The sequence below is a fragment of the Gossypium hirsutum genome, chromosome A07, assembly GCF_007990345.1.
Source record: "Gossypium hirsutum isolate 1008001.06 chromosome A07, Gossypium_hirsutum_v2.1, whole genome shotgun sequence".
Taxonomy (NCBI): domain Eukaryota; kingdom Viridiplantae; phylum Streptophyta; class Magnoliopsida; order Malvales; family Malvaceae; genus Gossypium; species Gossypium hirsutum.
Genome location: NC_053430.1, coordinates 5,892,404 through 5,913,401, shown reverse-complemented (window position 1 = coordinate 5,913,401; position 20,998 = coordinate 5,892,404). Strand labels below are relative to the sequence as shown.

At 33.6% G+C, this 20,998-nt stretch overlaps 2 protein-coding genes across 3 annotated transcripts; one reads left to right on the top strand and one right to left on the bottom strand.

The window, feature by feature from the left end:
• The first annotated feature begins 294 nt into the window (after positions 1–294).
• On the top strand, positions 295–3,835 carry LOC107938025 (calnexin homolog). Its single transcript, XM_016871057.2, has 6 exons — positions 295–615; positions 723–792; positions 1,804–2,930; positions 3,023–3,094; positions 3,179–3,292; positions 3,387–3,835. Exons 1-6 carry the CDS (start codon positions 538–540, stop codon positions 3,525–3,527), a joined length of 1,602 nt encoding a protein of 533 aa, XP_016726546.1. The 5' UTR covers positions 295–537; the 3' UTR covers positions 3,528–3,835.
• Positions 3,836–4,458: 623 nt separating this feature from the next.
• On the bottom strand, positions 4,459–12,925 carry LOC107937990 (respiratory burst oxidase homolog protein C). Of its 2 annotated transcripts, XM_041117336.1 has the most exons (12): positions 12,857–12,925; positions 12,002–12,699; positions 11,844–11,892; positions 10,965–11,078; positions 10,063–10,488; positions 9,428–9,814; positions 9,244–9,339; positions 8,657–8,772; positions 8,450–8,552; positions 6,662–6,735; positions 4,902–5,470; positions 4,459–4,815 (listed from the first exon to the last, which is right to left on the bottom strand). In XM_041117336.1, the coding sequence occupies exons 2-12, from the start codon at positions 12,679–12,681 to the stop codon at positions 4,706–4,708; spliced, it is 2,724 nt and encodes a 907-aa protein (XP_040973270.1). In that variant the 5' UTR covers positions 12,682–12,699; positions 12,857–12,925; the 3' UTR covers positions 4,459–4,705. The 2 variants fall into 2 exon arrangements, with proteins under 2 accessions (XP_040973270.1, XP_016726500.2); XM_016871011.2 differs by lacking the exon at positions 12,857–12,925 and having other exon boundaries at positions 12,002–12,825.
• Between the last annotated feature and the right edge of the window lie 8,073 nt (positions 12,926–20,998).

Below are 20,998 nucleotides of genomic sequence, written 5' to 3'. Positions count from 1 at the left end.
GAATCATCAATTCATTATTTTGAGCTTACTAGTCATACTTTTCTAAAAAAAAAAAACTTAATAGCGACTTAAATGAAATCTTTTAAATAGTTCAGTGACTTAAATGAAATATTTCAAATAATTTAGTGAATTCAATGAAATCTTTCAAATAGTTTAGTGACTTAAATGAAAATTGTCAAATAGTTTAATAATTATTCGTATTTTTTTAAAATTAAGTGACCAAAACGTAAATTTATTACTAATTTGTGACTTGGTTGTAGTTTATCAAAAAAGCGTACACTTAAATGACCAACTGTACATTTTGGGCAAAAAAAAAAATCCTTCGCGATGTTCGTGGATTTGTATACGTGGCAACAACCCATTGGTTAATTTCACGTGGCACGTATTATCATTGGGTAAAACAAGTCGACGCCAGTATCCCGAAGATCTATATATAAAAAAGGGCAAACACAATTGATGGCAGATTTAGATTCAGATCGAAAAGAAGGGGTAAAAGAACTTCAATAGTTTGAGTTTAGGGTTTTTAGATCGAAGATTATGGGGCGTTTTGCTCTTCTCCTTTTACTAGCTTTCGCTTCATTTCAAGCCCTTTGCTTCGCCGCTGATGATGATACGGTAATTTAATTTTCTACTTTTTAAAACCCTTGATTTTGTTGAGATTTATTTGAAACTGTGGAAATTGAAAGCTAGATTGACTTCCTGTTTTTGTGGGTTATTTTTAGGTCTTTTATGACTCATTTGATGAGCCTTTTGACGGACGATGGATCGTGTCCGATAAAGATGATTACAAAGGTGAGTTTTTTAAAAATGATTTTATGTTTCTATTTATAGGGTTTCCTCAGTTGAATATTTTATGGATCTGTTTTCTTCATGCTGGTTTTTAGGTGTTTAGAAGTGTTGATTGATTGTGGAGCTTGTTATTGTATTACTAGAAAAGATAATATCCTGAAAAAATAATTTAAGGTTATGCTATATTAGTGCCTCTACTTTTATAGAATTTGAGATTTAGTCCCTATTTTTTAAAAGTTAAAAATTCAGTCCTCTTATTTTTCTTTAGTTTAAATATTTTAGTCCGATAGTTTAAGTAACATGTTTTTTTTTTCAATCATATGCCACTTCACATTAGGGTAGCTTAATCAATATGCCAAATTGACAAATTTTGACAGAAATTACTTATGATTTTATTGATTTTCTCAGATTTTTAAATCAAAAAAGTTGGAGGACTTCATTTCTAACCTTTTAAGGTCAGGGATTGAATCTCAAATTTTGTCAAAGTACAGGGTCTAACATTATATTTTAACCACAATATAAACGTTTCAACCTGATTTGATATTTGCTATTCAAGTAGAGTTAGTGAGGGGTTTTAAAGAAATTAATAATCTAAAATATGGATAGAAATTTGATCTTTGGGGAAAGTAGATGTAGTGATCAAATATTTAATAATGTTTATGCTTTATAATCCACCATTTCTTCGATCCTGAGCTGAAGTTTAGGATTCATAATCCACCTTTTAATGCGGGATTAACTGCCTTAGAGCTTTTTGGGCTTTTTGTTCTTGTTTGCCATTTAATGCACCTCTTTGTTCACTTGGATCCAAAGTTCCAATTTTGCTTCTCTGATGTTTATACAAATTGCATTCATAGTCATTCAAGATTTAAAAGAAATCATATAGTTACCCATTGGCCTTTTTGTTATCAGTATCCCTTTACTTTTTAAGTGTGATATGAAATGACACACCCATTGGCCTATTAGATGTTTTAGGGAGTTGAAAGGTATATATTGATGGTGTTCTGGGGGTTGCAGGTGTATGGAAACATTCGAAGAGCGAAGGACATGATGACTACGGGCTTCTTGTGAGCGAGAAGGCACGGAAGTATGCGATAGTGAAGGAGCTCAATGAGCCTGTGAGTCTCAAGGATGGAAGCACTGTGCTTCAGTTTGAGACTCGCTTTCAGAATGGGCTTGAATGTGGTGGTGCATATTTGAAATACCTTCGTCCTCAAGAGGCTGGATGGAAGGCTAAGGAATTTGACAATGAATCCCCTTACTCTATCATGTTTGGACCTGACAAATGTGGAGCCACAAACAAGGTTCACTTCATCTTGAAGCATAAGAATCCTAAAAGTGGGGAATATGTCGAACATCATCTTAAATATCCACCCTCTGTCCCATCTGACAAGCTTACTCATGTGTACACTGCGATCTTGAAGCCTGACAATGAGGTTAGAATTCTGATTGATGGAGAAGAGAAAAAGAAGGCTAACTTCCTCTCAGCTGATGATTTTGAGCCACCACTTATCCCTGCTAAGACGATTCCTGATCCAGACGATAAGAAACCTGAGGACTGGGATGAGAGAGCCAAAATTCCAGACCCAAATGCTGTAAAGCCGGATGATTGGGATGAGGATGCTCCCATGGAAATTGAAGATGAGGAGGCTGTGAAACCAGAAGGATGGTTAGATGATGAGCCTGAGGAGATAGATGATCCTGAGGCAACCAAGCCAGAAGATTGGGATGATGAAGAGGATGGTGAGTGGGAAGCCCCCAAAATTGATAACCCGAAGTGTGAGACAGCCCCTGGTTGTGGTGAATGGAAGAGGCCAATGAAGATGAATCCAGCTTACAAGGGAAAATGGTCTGCTCCACTAATTGATAACCCCAATTACAAGGGTATTTGGAAGCCTCAAGAGATTCCAAACCCCGACTACTTTGAGCTTGATAAGCCTGACTTTGAGCCTATTGCTGCTGTTGGTATTGAGATTTGGACAATGCAAGATGGCATATTGTTTGACAATATTTTGATTGCCAAAAATGACAAGGTTGCTGAGTCATACAGGGAGACCACATGGAAGCCTAAGTTTGAGGTTGAGAAAGAAAAACAGAAGGCTGAGGATGAGTCCACTGATTCAGATGGATTTTCAGCCGTCCAGGTAATGCATTGGCAAGGTTACTTTGTTATTGTTGGTCTGTTCCTAAGTTTCATCCAAATAACACTTTAAAGTTGGTAATTCCTTTCCTGCAGAAGAAGGTCTTTGATGTCCTTTACAAGGTTGCTGATATTCCTTTCTTAAGTGAATACAAGCTTCAAATCCTTGTAAGTTAAATCTCAAATATGCTCCATCATATGCAAATCACTATTCATTAGTGAGATCCCTCTGAAATATTGTTTCTCTTTTAGGATCTCATTGAGAAGGCTGAGAAACAGCCAAACATCACCATTGGTGTCATCGTCTCCATTTTGGTGATTATGGTCACAGTTCTCTTCAGACTTCTTTTCGGTGGCAAGAAGCAAGTAAGAAATCCGAATCAATCTTTTTGGTCTATATGTTTGCATTTCATTCTTCACGTAGCTTTTCGTCTTACTCAATTGATTAATTGTTGTGCAGCCAAAAGTAGAGAAGAAACCGGAGGTTGCTGAGACATCAAACAATCAATCAACCAGTGGAGAAAAGGCTGAAGAAGAAGAAGAAGAAGAAGAGAAAGAAGGAACCGCTGCTGCTCCTCGCAGGAGGAGGCGTGACACTTAAAACAGAGGTGAATGGTGATAATCTGTTTTTAGTATGGGCAAATTTTTGGGCTTTAGAGGTGGTCTTCATAGCTGAAACATTCACGGTACCTGGTGATATTTTTTTTTAGTTTTACTTGATGAAACATTATTAGATTGTATTAATTGAAGAGTGTAAACAGAGACAGTTTTTCATGTCATGTGCCTCAAAAAGCAAAAACCAAGTAGAGGGAGTTGAAGTTTATGGTATGATGGTGTTGAAACGCCCAACCTTAATGGATATGCTGGAACTTGTAGAATTTTGTTATAACTAGTCAGAAAAGTTTTATATATTTTCTCCCCATTTAGTACATCCATGCTTGTCTGCTTTAGTGGTTATCCGCATGTGCTTTTTCACTTGAGTTGGAATGATATTTTTTAGTTGGTTTTGGTTTTTTCCTGCTAAAACAAAGAAAAATACAGCCTTTAACTCAATTGAAATATTTTTATTATACCACTTACCTCCCATTAGTGTCCAAAATGATACTCCTTTGGTATTAAGGAAATCAGATTCATTCCAATCAAATTATAAACATCATTTGTTATATTAATTATTTTGAGTTGTTTACTTTAGTTTTTCTTAAATCTCTTTCAAAGAAATTGGAATAATTAATCCTTCTAATGAAAGTAAATAATTAAATATAACTAATTTTAATTGTATATAATATAAGTTAGTATAATAATAATTTTAAATTTTATATATTATTATTTTAGTTTTAATTTTAAAAATTAAACATATTCAGCTTTAAAGTTTATACATTTACTTTAGTTTATTATCATATTAGTGAAATTTATGTATAATTGATGAGAAAAACTAATGTTGTGATCAATTGTTTTCGATAAATGATAAAAATTAAATTATTTTAATTTTTTAAAGAGAGTCTTATTCTTTTTTGGTGTGGAAGAAAAACATGTAGACAATCAACAAAGCGAACATCTTTATACAGTTGAGACCATATTACAACGGGGGATCATCGTAATTAGACATTCTTTTTCCTTTCGGCTTTTCTTTTTCGGATCTGAAGACATTGTTTTTTGAATAAAATAATTGGACTAAATCGGTTAACTTAATCGGTTATATCAGTCTTAAATTAAGAATTGTACTGGTTGATTCGAAAATGGATGATGTGACCGAATTTTATCACTTCCTGAAAATCTCATCTAAAAATTCTCTTTATGGAAATCAAACTTGGTGGAGGTCTTGCGCGAGAAATCCGAAGCTAGTTGCCTTAATTCCTTTGTCAACGCTGGTGCCCCACAATAGAACACCCCTGCCATTGCCATTCAACATCAATTTATCAGGAACTAGAAGCAAAACAACAATAGAAAAAAGCTGCAATAGTTTCAGTGTACATACCGACTCTAGCATTGTTGTGATTAACAGCAATTTGCTTATAGACCCTGCGCCAATCAGGCTTGGCAAAATGCGATTTTACTCTTGTACCCGAAACAACATCGACGCCGTTCTTAGCATGGTTGAGTGCTTGAAGCATGGTGATTAAAGCTGAACGAGCATCGCCTTCTTCGTATACACTGGTGCAGTAGTTATGGAGTTCTATCACACGGTTACGGTCCATTTCAGCTACTTCATTCATTATTCCTTTGAACCAATCAAAGGATCCTTGTTCCCTTGTCACCCAATAGAAGTATGCTCTCCTTGTCTTGAAGTTTTCTAGCCTTCTTTTGGAGTTTGAGAGACTGGTTTTATTAATAGCTGCTCCATTTCCGTTCTCAAGGGCATTCATCTTATCTTCTTCTTCTTCATCTTCTTGTTCTTCCTTGGCTTTGATGTTGTTCACTATGTCTTTGACAATGCTGATCATGGGGGTTGCTCCGATCCCCAATCCGATTAGCAAAACGATTTCGTATTTCTTGTAGTCTTGTGCCGGTGCTCCGTATGGTCCGTCGATTAGAACTCGTGGGAAACTGTTCAAATTTACCAGTGAGGTTGAAGATCATGTTGTTAGCATATCATTTATCATGTGACGAAACAACATTTTCACCATTAGCAAGCATAAAAAGTTAACAACTGGAAGTATTCAATCCAAATTCAAAAATGACATCATCTAGATAATTTTAAATAACTCAAATCCAAAATGATCCAAACCTGGATAACTTAAACCTAAAATTACCTGAGCAAATAATCTGACATGATCATTATCCAAATTTACTTAAACTCAAAAACCCCACTGGCTAACCCAAATGCTTTCAACCTAAAATGACTCAAACCCTAAATAATAAAAACTCGAATTATTCAAATTTGAAATGACACCGAAATCGTAAAAATCGAATTGACCCGACTTATACCGTTCTGAGGCCATCTCAACCTCCATCAAGGAAGGTTTCTGAGCATTCATTCATCTTGCCATAGCTTTTTCCTCATAATTAGCTTTTTCGTAGCCGCTTTTGTTTGTTTTCAAACAAAATAATTTACTTCATGAATCAGATACAGAAGAACACTCATGAGACATAGATATTTCCAAGGGTAGTGCCTCGTCATGTATATACATGTAGCAAGAACCTCTAATTTAAGCCTATAGATCCAAATTATGCTACTAGTATTTGGGTATGTATATGGAAAGGGTATGGTTAGAATCTTTGAGTTTTTTAAAGTACCTGTTGGATTCTTACATATCCCATATCCATGTGTCGGATATGGGGTACTTGAAAGAAAAATGAAGAATCCAAGCAACATATGAAATAGAAAGAAGAAAAGATGTTGATGAAGTTAATGGTTAAGTCACTTTTTTAGAGCTGAACTTTTTTTTTATCTAAGTTAGGCCTTGAATTTGGCAATTATTTTTATATTAGGGCTTGAATTTTTTTTGCCCTAGTCCTTGAAAACTCTAAAGTTCAAGTCTCAATAGGGAATAATTGAATTTCAAGCTCCAATATGAAAACAATTGTCAAGTTTAGAGATTAACTTAGACAACAAAAAAAAGTTCAAACTTCAATTTGGGAACAGTTGCTTAGTCCTAGTCTCAATAATGGAATAATTGCTAAGTTCAGGGTCTAACTTGAACAAAAAAAATTTAAACTCTAATATGAGAAAAATTGTCAAGTTTAAATAGCAAATAATGATTTAACCCTAAAGTTAATCATGAGTTTATGACTTACTTTGGGTTGTTAGTTCCTTGCAAGCAATCAGCTCTAAGGAGGCCACTTTTCCCATCAGTAGGTTGTTGACACACCTGGAAAAAAACAAATTCAACCTAAATCTCAGCAGCCTTAACAACATTTCCAACATTAAAAGTCTTATTATGGAGTAGTTAGGATATTAAATATGTCTGCTAAATAGATGGCTTAACAGCCTCAACTGCTCAACCTTGAAAAACAAGATATATTATAAAGGGTTAAATCATTTTTAGGGCTTGAACTTGGCAACTATTTTTATATTGAGGCTGGAATTTGGCAATGATTCCCATATTGGGGTTTACATTTTTTTTCAATTTAGACTCTAAACTTGACAATTGTTCCCACATTAGAGGCCTGAACATTTTTTACTCAAGTTAATCCCTAATATTTCTTTGAAATTTGTGAAGTTCAAGCCCCAATGCATGAACAATTATCAAGCTCAATGATTAATTTGGACAAACAAAAATTCAAGCTCTAATGTGAGAATAGTTGTCTAATTCAAGCCTCTGTGTGGGAACAATTATCAAGCTCAATGATTAATTTGGACAAACAAAAATTCAAGCTCCAATGTGAGAATAGTTGTCTAGTTCAAGCCTCTAATTCAAGATCTAACTTGAATAAAATAAAGTTCAGAGAATGGTTGCCAAATTTAGGCCCAAATAGTAATTTAACCCTATTATAAAACTAAAGTTTAGCTTCCGTTTGTTTCATTGAAAATAACTTTCGGAAAATGATTTCTAGAAAATAATTTACTTTTTTGGAAAAGCTAATATTTTCTGGTATTTGGATGAATCTGTGTAAAATATTTTCTGTTATTTAGTAGATTTCTTTAAAATATTTCATAAAATTTATTTTCAATTAAACAAACATACATTTGAGATTTTCTTATTTTTTCATTGTTTAATTGAATTTATTTTTATCTATAATTTTATATTTTACATTGTTTTTGCATATATTAAAAATATTATGTTAAATTTAAATTCATTACAAAGTCATTTTTTAATTATATGACTACTAAGTGAGTATTTTTTATTTAAAAATGTGACATCAACAAAATTGACAAAAAAAATTAACGATGTCAACAATTAGACTTGATTTTTAAATTTGAAAAGTAAAGGGACTAAATTCTTGAAAATAAAAGTACTAGGACTAAATTACAAATCTGTAAAGTGTACATAGATTTATGACATATTTTAACATTTATACTACAAAACATTTATTATTAATATATTTATAATTGTAATAAATATTTATTATTAAATATTAATATTGAATATTTTCAATAATATTATTTAAAATTATTATTTTTAAAATTTATTATTAAAATAAAATTGAAATATTAAATAACTTATTAAAATAATAAATTATATTAATAATTTATTAAATGACTACATATAAATAATTAAAAAGTATGTATAATAATATTGAAAAATATAATATTTTAAATATTTTTAAAAATAAAAATAAAATTATTATAAATATAATAATATTAAGCTTGATTTAAGGTAATTTTTATAAAAAAATAAAATTATCTCTAGATTAGCTCTTTTCCGGAGAATGACTTATGCTTTTCAAAAGGGTAAGTAATTTTACAGGAAAAATAACTTATTTTTTCTTAACTATAAGTCATTTTCCGTTGACCAAACTATTTTTTTTAAAATAAACACAGAAAATATTTTCTATAAAATATTTTATATGCAAATAAATAGACGTTTAATTAATTATTGCAACATATCCCTACCCTTTATTCATAAAACTCGGGTAACTTACCTCTGAAAATACGGTCCTAAGTTGTCGTGTCCAATCACCGAGAGTCCTTATATGAACACTGAGATTGTCATCTCCAGGGGCAGAAGTAATCGAAAATGGATGCCTGTTTCCATGTAACCAAATCATTATCATGTTAGAAAAAGAAGTTAAACAAAACCAATTACAAGGCTATGTCTGAACCATATTCTGAATAAGTCTAAGACTTACCATTCAAATGGAGACACCGCAGCGCAATTGACAAACATGTATTGTCCACTCTTGTATCGAAAAGCATGTGGTTTTGACATGTGAAGTGCTAGTACATTTCCAGGATAAACAGCAACCTGCAAATTTTCACGGGCTGAATTAGAAACCATGATAATTTTATTAAATATTGCATTGGATTAGGTAAAAGTATCATGAAGCTTTTGTGCTAGAAGTTATATTACATTTTGCCCTCTTTATTCAAAAATTAGACAAAGTAGTCTTGTATGTTAAATTAAAGAGCAAACTGATCCTTCTATTAAAATTTTCATCCATTACTACTATTAAAATTTTATCCATGTATATAAGTATGATGTACAGTGGCATGCCATGTATCACTAGTTAGTTATTCCATCGGTCACACCAGTTTCTGATCGTACAAATAGATGGAAATTTTAATATTAAATGACCATTATACTCTTTGAACTAATGTAGAATAATTAGTTTGTACATTTTTTGAATAGAGAGAGTAAGATATAATTTGACTCCTAATACAGATGCCTTTATAGTACTGCTACTGATTGGATTATGTATAATGACAATTAGCTTACCTTCTGTATTGCAACAGCCTTGATGCTTGATCTAAGCAGCCTGGTCAATCTTTCACATAAATAAAGGAAAACTGGAATTGCCAAGTACATCCAAGTCTGCCATGTTCAACACAAATAAAGTTCAACAGATATGTTTATTACAGAACTTAGTTCTTTGTAACTCGAATTTGTGGTCATTGCTTACCGTTCTCTTGCAAAATTTATCGGTCAAGAAGAGCTTAATTCCATGGACAATAAGAAGAGTATAAACAATGACAAATAGATGGTGAGAATACCAAAAGGCATTGAAGCCTGTAAGCTTCTTGAGAGGCTTGGGAAGGTTCTTCATCTTACCCCGTCTGAACCACGGTGTGGCTAACGTGAAAGCTATAGCCATTAACACCACCATTACAATCCCAGTAATTCCTTCTACATGCCTAACAAAATGCCAGTAACTCGTGTGTTGTTTCCCAAAATATTTTATCATTGGTCTATACTGATCAGGTGTGGCATGAAGCAGGCGAGGGAAATCGCACGCCAAATGAGCTATTCCGTGTATTCCAACCCCAATTGTAATCCCAACTGCTATAACCTGTACCAAAGCATTCAAATAAACACAATTCATTCTGTAATTCCAACGGTAAAAGTACCATAGAGGCCATAGTATTAGGAGTTAGATTTCAAAAATGGACAGATTAGTCCCTGTACATTAGATCAAAGGACAAATTGATCCTTCTATTAGAAACACAATCTACTCCTAATATAGGAGCCTCCATAATTCTTTTACCTAATTCCAACATGTAAGCAATAACTCTTAAGTTAGATAAACGTCTGTATTACCTTGTGGAAGTTGAGGTTGTCATCAAAGGGAACTACAACACCTAGCTTTGTCTTGTTCCTTAACCAGGTGATGGTGTTACGACAGACCGGTAGCAGAATCAAAGCCATATTCAATTTAAGTGTCTCAGCTGCACCTTTGGCAAAGCAAACACAATGCCGCATCACATCAAATACATCTTTTCGTCTTCGATATTCAATATATTTGTATGTAAATAGGCCACACATAACCGCAATCCATAAAGCCATCACCCAAACTCTTTGCCAGTTATCTACCAAGAAATACTTGGTGCCCCTATAGAATCTCCTCAGTGGGTTATGGTCATGTGTAGGCTTAAGGTTCTGGCTTATCATTTGGCTCAGGTTTCGGCTTTCTCCTCTTACAGATTGGTTTGGTGCTTGTAGAAGAAGCATTTCCAGGTTATTTATCTGGTTTAAAGTTTAAGAATTCTGGTCATGGAATTGAATTCAAAAGATGAAGGTTAAAGTATGTCATAGATCCCTCTATTCTTCATAAATTTGAAATTTAGTCCCTGTATCTGTATTTTCAGGAATTTAGTTCCTCTACTCTTTAGATTTCAAAATTTAAGTTTAATTATTAACACTATTAAATTTGTCAGTGTAACATTTTGAAATAGAAAAAAAATTATTCACTTGGTAGTATTGTAACTAAAAAAATGACATTGTAATGAATTTAAATTTAACAAAGTAATTTTAACAGGATTAATAGTTGGAGCTGAATTTTGAAACCTGAAAAGTAGAGGGACTAAATTCTTAGAAACAAAAGTACATAGACTAAATTCCAAATTTACAAAGATTATAGGGACTTATAACACATTTTAACCAAAAAAAAATTTAAAACACAAAAGCCAACAATAATTGTAAGGGAATTTCTTGAATCTTACCATGATGTATCCCAAATTGTCAGGGTCTAATTCTTCCATAATCAAAGCTGCATATTCCTCAGCTTGTTTCTGGATATTTGAGAGTTTGTTTGCAGAGGCACTGAGGCTTATAATCTGTGAAAGTAAATTAACAGTTAGATATAGAATAGTTACTCTAAGGAACATACTATATGGTCAACTTTTTGGTTTTATATATCAATCTTTTCATTCTATTTTAGATAGAGGAAACATATCCATATTCAACACTATATTTAAATTCAAACAACATAGGCTGCATTTATACCTATCAATTCTCACCCAACTCGACTTGACCTGTCCAATCAACCTAAATCCACACCGAGAGATGGAAGCTCCATCAAAGGGCTCAAAAATGGTAAATTTTCTATTTAGTCTCTTAAATTTTTATGAAATTATATGTTATTATTAACTGTAAAATTACATTTTACCCTTCAATAATTTATGATTCATCTCTTACCCCTAAACCAATTTTTAGCTTGTCCCTGCCCCTGCCCACACCCAACTCGGTCCAATTTGACCACCCAACTCAATCCAATTTGACCATAAAAGACAACAACTTTAACTCAAATTTACCCTAATCAAGATTGATCAAAATCGGAAGAATCCGAACTTTAAAATGAAAACTCAACATTAAATAACCATGAACTTGTAATTGAAAGTGACCCGAAGTTGAAATGATCTAAATTCGTATTAGCTCAACCAAAAACTTAAAACTTCACACCCGAAAACTCAAACCCAAAAATGATAGCATATAGTACTTGAACCCGAAATTGACCAAACATGTAACTCGATCCACCCAACTCGGAATCAGATCAGCAAAAATCAAATGTCTCGCTTAGAGCATGGCATGGCATAGCATACCTCTTTGACTTCCTCTTCAGTTATTCTTCCATCTGCATCTTTATCCACCCTGGCATTTTATCAAACACTTAACTCAGAAGGTAAGTTAAGGTGTATATAAAGCTTATTGATGAACATTTAATCCGAGAAAATGTGAAAAAAGAATAAGCAAATTTTACATGTCAAAGAAAGTTTGAAGCCTAGCATCAAAGCTTTGATTCGAGATCTGATCCCAAAAGTATTTAAGGTGAACTTTATCAATTGAATCCCCATGAAGGTTTTGTCTTCGAGCTAGTGCATCAAACAGCAACCCTGCAAATTCCTTCGACTCCATTCCTATACATTCCCCAAACTGTGAACGAGGCAAATACCCATTGTTCGAACCAGTAATTTCATCAAACCGTTTTTCAACAGCTGCCCATCCATGTCCACCATCAGTCTTGCTTATGAACTTAAGTCCTGTCAAAGCATGAGCCGCAGCGGATTTCGTCCGATCGAACCGAGCTGGCTTCTTGGTGAACGATGTTAAACGCTTCAATTCATGACCCACTTGCCTAATCTTAGCCGAAGCATTCCTCGCCATTAATGAACCCAAAGTAGTTCGCTTCTCAAGACCTTTGGCAAGCAAAGCCAACTCTGGGTCTTGCTCCAAATCGTCTCCATTTGCAGCTTTTAAACTATGAACCGCCACCGAATCATCGCAAACATCGAGGGTAATCTCAACGTAGCCATCGTCTTTCGATGAGCTCGAATCCGGGACGTTGAACCGAGCACCTTTCCTTGCTACCCTTTTGTTTAAAGGTCCACTTAATGGACAACTATGGGGAACTTTATCAGTCCCTAAATCCTCTGAACTCATATTCTTCAACACTTAATGCTGCCAATGGATTGAAAACCAGAAGAAAAATGAAGGGTCTACAAGTTTTAAGAGATGCAAGTGCTATGGTGTATGTATATATATAGAGAAAGAGCTTGAAGTAAAAATCTTCAACGAGGTATGGAAATGAAGATTTTACTAGAAAATGATGGTGTACCTTAAATTATTGGATCTGTTGGTGTTGAGTCATTATCAAATCATGATACTATGATGGTCTATGGGTCTTTGCATATGCTTGAAACACAGTGAAAATAATATAAAATTTTAATATTTATTGAGGGAGGTGGTTTGAAAGTTTCCTATTCGACCTTTATTTCCACGTGCATGAATTTTTTTATTTTGTCTCTCTCAGGAATTTATATAAAGCTTTTTTAATGGCTTTTACTTTGTAATTGGCCTCACCTTCTTTGAAAGTGACCTGGAAATTTCTGTGGGAAAACCATTACTCCAAAGCTTTATTGGCTAATGGCTACTCCAACTCTTTTATCTAAACAATGGTTGACCATGGTGGGGGAACAATGGTTGGTATCTCTATTTCTGAGGTCGTTTTCCGCAAAATGCTTGATATAACCCTTTTCTGGTATGGTAGACCAGCAAGTGTCGCATCAATTCTATTATTTGTGTTGATGTTGGGTATCAACAAGGGTGTAACACATAGAGAAGGATGTGGTGATTCTGATGGCCTGAGCAAAGAGACAGAGGAGGTAAGTGAATGAAGGGATTAAGGTTGCAAAAGGGTATGTCGAGGATAATGAAGAGACTGGAATGCTTAAGGGTCAATCATTTCTGCATCGTAACAAGAGTATTTATAAGGAAGGTTTCATGTTTGGTAATCTTAATGTGACAAACTTATTATCGTGCTATTTTTGTAGGATGCATAAGAATGATGCTTATAATGAGACACATTCTGTCATTATAAAAACGAGTAGTTGTCTTGCAGGGATGGTTGACCAAAATCTTTCAATCTCCTTTTTTGCACTTTTCATGTTCATTTTATGGTTCATGTTTGGGGTTTATGACTATTTCTCCCAATAATGCCTTCTTCAAGGTTCGAACTATATTTTTCTCTTAGAATATAATATGTCTTGCCATTGCATCCTAAACTTGTTGGTTACTTTAGTTTTTATTCTAAATATGTAAACTGTGCATACATTTGGAGCATATTGTAATCTTTAAATGTTAAGTTTACAATTTAGGCCGAAATTAATTAATTCAACGCAAAATGTGAGTTAAAAATCCTAAAATGATAAATTTAACTTTTGGTCCTATAAAAATCATAAAATTTTAAATTAGAATATAGTAAAATTGTAATTTACCTCAAAAAGTGATAAAATTTTTATTTAACCCTTTAAAAACTTATAAAAATATAAATTATTAAAATAATAAAATTACATTTTAACTCTTACTTACAATTTAATTCCAACTCTTAAAAATAATTCTGTAACTTTGCATTGTTTAAGAAAATGCTTGCACTAAGGCAAGAATATTCTTTCAACTTATTTTAAAATAATTTATTTTAAATTTACTAAATGACATGTTTTTTTAATATATTTGTTTAGAACTATTCATAGTCTCTCTACAATCTGCAATCTGCAATCCTTAAATAGAAGTATAAATAAACTTCAATACATTCAAACCTATGTCCTCATATATAAACAACAATATCGAATCTTAAAACTCAAAATGACATGTTTTAAAAGATAAAAAGAAATGTAAATTCTATCATGTTCCCCTTGGTGCTTATATTGGTATTTATTGAGGTGAAATGATGAGTGGATTTTGGGTTCATGGTGTTGGGTGTAGCATCATAAATTCATATTATATATTATCATTTTAATTAATTAATTAAATTCGGAAAATGTTTGGAAATTGCAACTGTTAAGTTTGGTTTAGTGCACCCCTTAATAATAAATTAATAAAAGAATAAAAAATAAATGGGATTTCTTATTCGTTAGCCAACACTATTTGACTTTTTCTTTCACAAATGCTGCACCTAAACTTATAATTTTTTTATAATATTTGAGTTCTAATGACTCCTTCACAAAAGTTTATCCATTTTTTATTATTATTTTCATCGAAATTTGATTATTACATCACCCAAACATTGGAGTATTCGCATCATTTCCAAAACATGGATTAATTTATAAATATCGTTTTTAAAATTAGATTACACAAATTGAATTAAAGTAAATTGAAATATCAATTAAAATGAAAAGTTAGATCAATTGACTTTTTTTGGACTAGTTTTTCTTTTTTCTTTTTTTTAATAATTTATTAAATTGAATAGGTAAAATTGATTAGATTGAACAAACAAAACGAATCTAGAATTGGTAGTTTGTCCAATTTGATTCTAAGAACTTTGTATACATGAACAGCCTATGTGATTATTTAGTATTGTAGGTATGTGAGTTGTACTTGAATAACATCTCAAATTTGAGCTTACGACATATAAATCATGTGTACTCCGTTTATATTTACTCTATGCTAAGTTTGAATATTTTTCATATTTATTTTAGTTTCTAATTTTCAATCCAATTATATTTTATAATCCCCGTTATTTACAATAATATTGTGGATTTAAATACTTGAAGCCATTATTTGTAAAGTAAAACTGGTCTAAATTATGAATATTTAAAATTAATATATGTGTTTGTTGTAAATATATTGTAAATAGTAATTAAAATATAATAAAACAATTTAAAAAAAAATAAAAATATATTATTTCTTTTATGATCGTGGAAGGGGAATAAAATTGTTTGAAATCAAATTCAAACTTTATGTTTATAACATAATACTATTGTCATTAAATTAAAAAATTATTTACAAAATAAAACACATTTTTAAATTATGTTGGTATCGATATTATTACATTATTAAATTATATTTGAAATTATGGTATATACATTAAGGCATGCATTTCGAATAATAAAATTCGTTGAAACTGTGAACAAAAATAAAAAGAAAAAAACTAGGTGGTTTAAACATAAGCATTAATTGAACAAAACAATAATAATAATAGTCAGTTGTGATGGGATCTATATTATTATAATTGGCAATGAATCATATAATATAAAGAAATAATCAAGTTGAAGTATACCATGAATCAGATGGATGGATACACCCACATTATGTTTAGGAAAAAAAATTAACAAATATTTAGGTATAATGGTAAGTCACGTTGTATTTTTAAAAGAAAGTCATGTTGTATTTTTAAAAGAAAGATTTAGATTCGAATTTTGTAGACTATATTATTGGAAGAGACAACCACAAACTTCAAACATAAAATATAAAATGGACATGAAAAAAAAAAACACATTTTTTTTAAAAAACAAAAAGTCTTATTTATTCTAGGAGTGTGCAAATTTCGGGTAAAACCGAATTTATTCGGTTAACCAACCAAACTCAGTTAATCAGTCGGTTAACCGAATTAATTAGGTCGGAGGTCGGTTAATAATTTCTTGGAAGTTCGGTTAACGGTTAATTCGGTTCGAAATCGGTTGATTAACCAAATTAACCAAATTTAATAAATAATATTATAATATATAAATATTCGGTCGGTTCAGTTAATTTTTTAGAAATATAAATTAATCAGTCGGTTAATTTTTGATATGTTTTATATTTATTTTAACCAAAAATAAAAATATATAAATTTCGGTTAATTCGGTTAACCGACTGAATTAACCGAAAAAGTTCGCTTCGGTTAATTTTTTTTGAAAAACTTTCGGTTCAGTTAACGGTTAAAGGTTTAAAAGAGTCGATTAATTCGGTTAATGGTTATCCGGGTCAGTTAACCAGTCAGTTAACCGATTAAACACCCCTAATTTATTCGTTATAATGCTACATTAATTATCACGTGCTTGTCTGAACAATAATAACAATAATAAGAAAAAAGATCCTTTAAAAATTTATGTACTTATTTGGTTTTATAAAGAAATATAGTAAAGATAGTACAAGTCAAATGGTGATTAGCTTGTAATCCCCATTTAGTATTTTGGAGTAAATATATTTTTTATTATAAAATTTATAATAAAATTGACATTTACAATCTATATAGATAAAGCTCAAGGAAATACATATGATTTTGATAGGGAATTGTAATTAAATTCGTGATTTTTAAATTTTTTTGTCCATCGCATTATTGAGACAAAACATCGATAATGCTTAAAAGTTGACAGTACGTGTTAAGCTTATATGCATGTGGATGCATGGAACTAATTTTATAAGTTGAAGTACAAGATACTTGAAGATAACATGTGAGTGCTTGCTGTGTGACAAATACACTAAACATTACTCGTTATAAGAATTCTATTTGATATTTCATTTAAGTTTCTATAGCAATACTTCCATGTATCAGTAGTGTAAATAATCTTTAGACCATGTGACACCGACTTATCTTATATGTTGAGTGTCATACTTGAATTCATCACGAAATAGATCCATAATGGCAAATGCTTAAGGTAAGATGTCTTGGGTATGATATAAGGCATATAAAGGTGGGAAGTGGCCCAATGAGGATAAATCACCCTAAGTGATATGAGAGGACATATCCTGTATGCTCTTGACTTGTATTAATCACAAGTTCTTGGCAAAGACAATTAGTCTAGGTTAATAAAAGCAATTGCAAGATTAACATTGATAAGCGAAGGTAGACGTTGTACCGAACTTTTTAGCTTATTGGGGATATTTTTATGGAATGATCGAATTACATATAAGTACCAAATATTGAAAGGTCATTTTGAAAATTAAATTTTGACTCTTGTATCAATATCCTTTGCCTCATCTATAGCAATCACATTTCACAAATTGTTCATATAAATATCCTAAAACCTTTTGAACCAGCTTGGCATTTGAATACTCCTCACTAAGAGCAAAAGCTTGGTTAGAGATGTCACATAATTTAGCATAAAAATTAGAAATTGTTTCTTCATCTGACATTCTAAAAAATTCAAACTTGAAAACAAACATCTGATGTTTGAATTGTTTCATAGTAACGGTGTCTTCGTATGCTATTTAGAGAATAGCCCAAACTCTAAAAGCTTGGAGATGCGTAACATCCCTTACCCAATCCAAAAATCTGATTGGACAAAAAACGTTTCAATCATCTTCAAAGTGACAACGATGAATCTAACTTTCACTAAATACTCATTTTAGCAGGAGTTGAATCATCTATCATCAAATTACACAATCATGAATAAATATAACCAAAAACTTAAGTCATAATAAATTTAAGACAATATTAGAAGGCCTAAATGCACTACTGTTAGCTAGGTATTGATACTTGGGACCAAAGTACTGATGCTTAGACCAATTTTCAACTAATTTTGGGCTCAAAGTCTCGGAGTACTAATCCTCTAGAGGAAGTACTGATACTTGAGTGCAAGTAACAATAATAAGGTGCCTTGTACCAATACAAGCCTCCTGTTTCAAAATTTTAGCTGCTCGCTTTGAATGTACTAGTGTCATGGGTTGCGCATGGGAGCCCGCAACCATGACACATTTGTGTGATCCATCAAGAAGGAAGGAGGTCATTTGGCCCAATCGGATCGGCCCGTTGCTTGAAGAGATTGAAGGCCCATCTACAAGTTAAGACAAATATGGAAACATGATCTTATAAGATATTATTTTATAAGATTACATATCTTAGATAAGATATGTAATCTTAGAAGATATGATTTTATATTCTTAAAGATTTGATGGTAGGTGCCCTTTAATCGTAGCCGTTGATGTACTTAATTTTGTACCGTTGGATTTGGAGAGGCTCAACTATAAATAAGAGACCTCTTCCCTCATTGTAAATCACTTGAGTTTTGAGTAAGAAGAATCCTTGAGAGCATTCACTCAAACTTTTCTCTCTTGTGTTCTTATTTTCCCTAGCTTGTTCTTATCTCATTCTTCTTTCATCTTGTTGGCTTTGAGTTACTTTCGCTTGAGTTGTGTTTTGGGAGGAATTCTGTTGAATCCTTCTTTTGTGGAAGTTAGGCTGACTTAGGCATTTTTGAAGTAAGAAACTGCCTAAGGCCGCACGGATTCTGAGGCAAGAATCTTAAGTCCGTGACAGTTGGTATCAGAGCCAGTTCGAAAGCACTTTTGAGATATGTCGAAAGAAGTTGTTGATCAGAATGAGCCAATGGAGACCCGTGGGAGGGCCAGAAACGCTAGTCGATCGAGGGATATGCTGTCGAGCTTGGAAATTCGAGTGGTTAATCTCGAGGAGTCCGTTGGTGACATGAAGGAGACACTCGAAGTGGTCCTAACCCGTATGGAGGAACTGAGGGAAGATAGCAAGGAGTTTGTGTTGGACTCCCTCAGATCCACTTCGGACAAACTGACAGGGAGGGACGAAGCTCTTGAGGCCCTGCTGACTGCCATGAAGGAAGAGATTGCTGAGCTTAAGGGGGAGCTCAGAATCTGTAAGGCTGCCCTGGGAAGTGGGATGTTGGCTTCGGGACCGAAGCAACGTCATGTGGATGTTCCAAAACCCGAGAAGTTTAAGGGGATTAGGTCCGCAAGAGAAGTGGACAACTTCCTGTGGGAATTAGAGCAATATTTTTGAGCAATTGGCATTGAGGATGATGCCACCAAAGTAAACACCGCTTCAATTTACTTTTCTGATGTTGCTCTCTTGTGGTGGAGACGTAGGTCCACGGATGAGAAACGTGGAGGAACGACCATTGGAACTTGGGAGGAGTTCCAAAGAGAGTTGAAGAAGCAGTTTTATCCACAACATGCCGAAAAGGAGGCTCGTGCTAAGTTGCGTCGGCTTACGCAACAAGGCACTGTTCGAGATTATGTTCGGGAATTCAGCGAGTTGATACTTCAGATCTCAGACTTGAATGAGAAAGAAGCATTCTATTGGTTCGAGGATGGTTTAAAAATGTGGGCCAAGCAAGAGTTGCGTCGCCTAGATATCACCGAATTGACCGAAGCTATGGCCAAAGCAGAAAATTTCTATGATGTTGGGGGTAGAAAATTTGATAATAATAATTCTTTCAAACCCAAGTCGAGACCCAAAGGCAATGGTGGGGGAGACAATGATCAAGGGGAAAAGAATGACGAAGGCCCAAAGTCTAGTCAAGGTAGGCCTTGGGATAGAAAAGGACCAATGAAGTGCTTTCTTTGCCAAGGCCCACATAGAATAAGTGTCTGTCCAAAGAGAGCCGCTTTTCATGCCATGGAGGCACGCGAGGAAGCCGAAGATGACACCAAAAGCCTTAATTCGATATTAAGAGGTGTCGAAGAGAAGTTAAGCAATGGGTTGATGTTTGTGGACATCATCGTAGCTGGCAGAAGATTGAATGCACTTGTTGATACTGGTGCGTCTGATTTATTCATGTCCAAAGAAATGGCAAAGGAACTTGGCCTCAGAATTGAGGAAGATTCGGGACGAATCAAAACGGTGAATTCAGAAAGCATTCCCATAACAGGAGTGGCAAAAGGAGTAGAACTCAAACTTGGCGAGTGGACGGGCAAAGCGACCATTAAGGTAATCCCACTTGATGATTACGATTTTGTAGTTGGATTAAGTTTACTTGACAGGCTTAATGCGGATATTCACCCTTTCGAGAATTACATGACAATCTCCGATGCAAACCAACGATATATGGTGAGAATGAAAAGGAAGGGAAGCTTGGAGGGAAAAACCTTGTCGGCAATTCAATTTGCCAAAGGAGTCCGTCGAAATGAAGTCTCCTACCTAGCTACCTTGAGAGACAATATGGATGATAAATTTGAGGAGGAAATTCCAAAGGAAGTGCAACGGTTGCTAAAGTCATTTCAAGATGTAATACCCATGGAGTTGCCCAAAAGATTGCCACCAAAGAGGGAGGTGGACCACAAGATTGAGCTGTTGCCCAATACTGAACCGCCAGCAAGGGCACCATACCGGATGGCTCCACCGGAACTCGAGGAATTGCGGAAGCAGTTGATAGAGCTTTTAGATGCCGGGTTCATTAGACCATCTAAAGCCCTATTCGGTGCACCTGTGTTATTTCAAAAGAAGCATGATGGATCTTTGAGAATGTGCATCGACTACAGGGCCTTAAACAAAATCACTATAAAAAACAGGTATCCCATTCCTTTTATTGCAGATTTGTTCGATCAACTTGGTAGCGCGAGATGGTTTACTAAGTTGGATTTGCGATCGGGGTACCACCAAGTGAGAATAGCCGAAGGGGATGAGCCCAAGACAGCCTGTGTAACTAGGTATGGGTCCTTTGAGTTCTTAGTGATGCCGTTCGGGTTGACAAATGCTCCGGCCACATTCTGTACCCTAATGAATAAGGTATTACAACCTTTCTTG